A 3,552-nucleotide genomic window follows, 5' to 3' on the forward strand; every position below is an offset into this window, starting at 1 on the left:
CTCTCTCATGAGAACGGTAGTAAACCTCCTTACTTTGAACGGACATTATCATAACAAATACTGAAAAGAAGCAATGGTGATAGACTGAGATATATTCTACTGCCACAGTGTAACCTCCGGCACGGAATTCTCAATCTCTTTTGCTCACATTCTGATAAATTATCCAGATGAGCAAAATGACATATTTAAAGAGTGATGGGAAGAAATGACCCTTGCTTGGGAGTGTTCAAGTGATCCATGCTACTCTGTACTTTAGGGAGGTCAGCAAAAAAACCAGTCCTGGATCACCATTTATCTAACAATTACTGTACCTCAGATAGTCCCCTAGAAAGTTACTCTGCCGTACGTCTCTCTTCCATCAGTGGCTTATGTGGCACTAGGTCCTGCCTTAAAGTCAATTGAATTTCCATGTAAACCAAAAGGGAGAATCCTGACCTTGCAGGGTTGCAATAAAATATTGCAATCAGTTCTTCCTTGTGCATGATTTACAGCACTGCTTGCCATAAAATTTGTGGTTGCAGACACCATGCTGGGGAACCAGATGACACCAAGGGAAGAAATCCAGACAAGAGGGATCATCTGAAAGAGGGAAATCCAATCAATATGTGTAGCGTGTATTTCAGCAATTCTGCAAATTAGGCAGTACTTCAGTTTATTGATTTGTACACACTTGCCGATGATGTAAACACGAGGGATGATTCCAGTTAAAGAAGAAGGAGGCCTTGTACACTCTTCTTTTTTAGTACACCTCTACCTCAATCTAACGCTGTCCTCAGGAGCCAAAAAATCTTACTGCGTTATAGCTGAAACCACGTTATATCGAACTTGCTTTGATCCGCCGGAGTGCGCAGCCCTGCCCCCCCAGAGCACTGCTTTACCACGTTATATCAGAATTTGTGTTATATCGGGTCGCGTTATATCGGGGTAGAGGTGTATCACTTTCTTTTTAATTTATTAGCTCTACTTTTGATGTAATACACTGGCATTATGAGATGTAAATGAAATAGTTTATAACACAACACTTTAAAAATATCCTAGGGTGACATTCTTGGCCCACTGTAGTCAATGAGAGTTTCACCATTGGCTTTACTGAAGCCAAGATTTCATCCCTTATCACTATATTATTTTACAGATTATAACCATTGCAATAAAACCAACTATTTACACAATGGGTCCACCTCTGAGCCCTATGCTAATGAATATTACTCTACCCTTTCTTTGATCTGCAGAGAAAATAGTTCAGGCTCTGAGAGTGTGTGTATGTACATACTCTACAGAAGTAAATCTAAATGTTCAGACAACAAGCTCTGTATGTGTGTGCACAAAATTGCTTGTGTACATATGTGTACCCACATTTTACGGGTGCGGGGAGGAGGGTTCAGTTTCAATTATCTAAGCCTAAGTGCACAGAAGGGTTAAAATTTGCATCCACAAAGCAAAATCTATGGTAAGGTCCCTACTTTTGAGACCCCAAGTTTGCATCTTCAAATGGGGAGACATCTAAATTCTGTCATTTATATTCACGTTTCATTCATTAAAATCTGAACGGAGGCCCCAATATAATATTCAAGCTCTTTATCAGATTATATGACACGGTAATTTAGGGTGGGATTTTTCAAAAATGCTTAACATTGGCCTTCCTCTGCTCCCACTTCACTGGTGACATTCTCATTGACTTTAATGGGAGCAGAGTTAGGCCAACTTTGTGTGTTTGAAAATCCCACCTTTAATTAAAAAAAAAAAACCAGACACTAAAATGCAGATGAATTTTTTGCTTCATTTATTTCTGTATATGATTCACACACATACAGCCCAGTGGGTTAAAAAATATTTCATGGCCATCCCATTCTATGTGTTTGCAGTCGCTGCTTTATGCTTCTTTTAAAGTACATAGTGATGATTCATATGGATGATTTATAAACGAATTCAAAACGCATGAGAAGCATGAAGACTTTTAAGTGAGGTTTAGAAAAATTTATAGCTAAATTGAACTCTTAAATGAGCATGGGAAAACATTCCATTCTGCTTTCACAACTACTGTACACATGGTCAGTAAAGGGAATTTACAAGGATTCTTACTCAAAAAATCTAGCTACTGTTGCCTGTGTTCTCAGATCAGCTACTAAAGGGGTGGCACACAGAAAATGATCTCACTCTCAGACCATACAGACTCCCTCATATCTGTAACACCAGAGTTACACAGCCACACCCACCTCTGTTTTATTAGTTGCCACTTCCCTGTGTTGTCTTCTTTTTAAAGAAGGGTTAAGTGTTTTGTTTTGAAACCCCCTCAAAAGATGGCATGCATGAGGCACATAATCTGACACGAGACGTCACTGTCTAATAAAATGCTTTTCCCCTCAATAACACATTGCAAGCAACGTCACATAGTAACAGACTGGTGCTGGACAAATTGCACTCTGGGAAGTAGGTGGCACATACCTTGCTGCAGCATTTCCCCGCTAGAGACCAGCATTCAAATTCCAATTTGAATGTCAAGTAGGAAGGAGATGGTCCCAGCTTTGCATCTTTTGGCCCATTATCCACCATACCAAGACAAAACCACCACACAGTTTACCAAGTCTGACAGTGAATGCTCAAGAGAGGACTATGACTTGAGGGGGAAGGGCATTGCAAGTGATGACCGAGAAGCATATGCAGAATTATGAGTGGAAAGTTCTCACAGCACATTCTCCAACCCAGTCAGGCTCCTAAGTCACTTAGGGTAAATTTTAAAAAGTGATTGAGTCTCATTTTCAAAAGTGACCTAGGCACATGGGAGCATTCACAGTCAATGGAACATAACAGAACCCATGGCACATAAGTCCCTTTTGAAGATGGGATTTAGGCACTTGAAAAGAATTACTTTTAGGACCTAATCCAGAGACTGCTGAAGTCAATGGAAAGACTCCCATTGATTCCAGTTAGTATGGTCCCTCATTTTCATGAATGTCAATTTCTTTAAAAAATGTAGTTTTTCTTTTAAGATGCTCCAAGTATCTTGGATTTACTGTCTATATATTACATTACCTGTTGCTGTCTCTGGTAGAGTGATGAAAATGAGAAAAAATTGCTAGAGGGGAGACCCAAATTGTTTAGGAGAGCATGATAACGCTCCCTGAAACGTTTATTTCTTCTCCACGATCTCTCCCTAATGGCTCACAGAGCTGGAGCTGTGCGGCTGTTAATTGAGAGTGATTTGCTTCCATGTGATTGCAGCACAGCTGGCCCCTTCTCCATGCGTGGGTTTGGATGGAGAGTTAGAGAGCAGTGGAGAGATAATTGATCTCCAGAGTCTGAAGAACCAGTTACAAAACAGGGGAAAGAGCTTCTACAGCTGTGAGGAGGGAGAGAAAGTGGCCAAGACCAAAATGAATAACAGATACCAGCCCAGACATGAAATATGGCTGGGGGGAGGCATGTTGGGGGGTGATGGGTTTGCTATACCATGACAGAAAGTGATTTAATAAATTCACAAAACAAATTCTGAAGCACAGCAGAACTTCCCAGAAGATTTGGAACTAACTTCTGAGTCTTTAGAACTGTTTAGTC

General features: G+C 40.4%; 1 protein-coding gene across 2 annotated transcripts in view; it reads right to left on the reverse strand.

The window, feature by feature from the left end:
* Nucleotides 1-305: 305 nt before the first annotated feature.
* The window catches only part of LOC113409629 (A disintegrin and metalloproteinase with thrombospondin motifs 18-like), a 104,204-nt gene continuing 100,957 nt past the window's right edge, over nt 306-3,552 (reverse strand). For both annotated transcript variants that reach the window (XM_026663765.1, XM_026663766.2), the window contains one exon: nt 306-579. In XM_026663765.1, coding sequence (XP_026519550.1) covers nt 464-579 — 116 coding nt within the window. In that variant the 3' untranslated portion in view covers nt 306-463. The remainder of the gene's footprint in view (nt 580-3,552) is intronic.

This window comes from Terrapene carolina, unplaced genomic scaffold (assembly GCF_002925995.2).
Source record: "Terrapene carolina triunguis isolate 2854851 unplaced genomic scaffold, T_m_triunguis-2.0 Scaffold33911, whole genome shotgun sequence".
In the NCBI taxonomy this organism is placed as follows: Eukaryota; Metazoa; Chordata; order Testudines; family Emydidae; genus Terrapene; species Terrapene triunguis.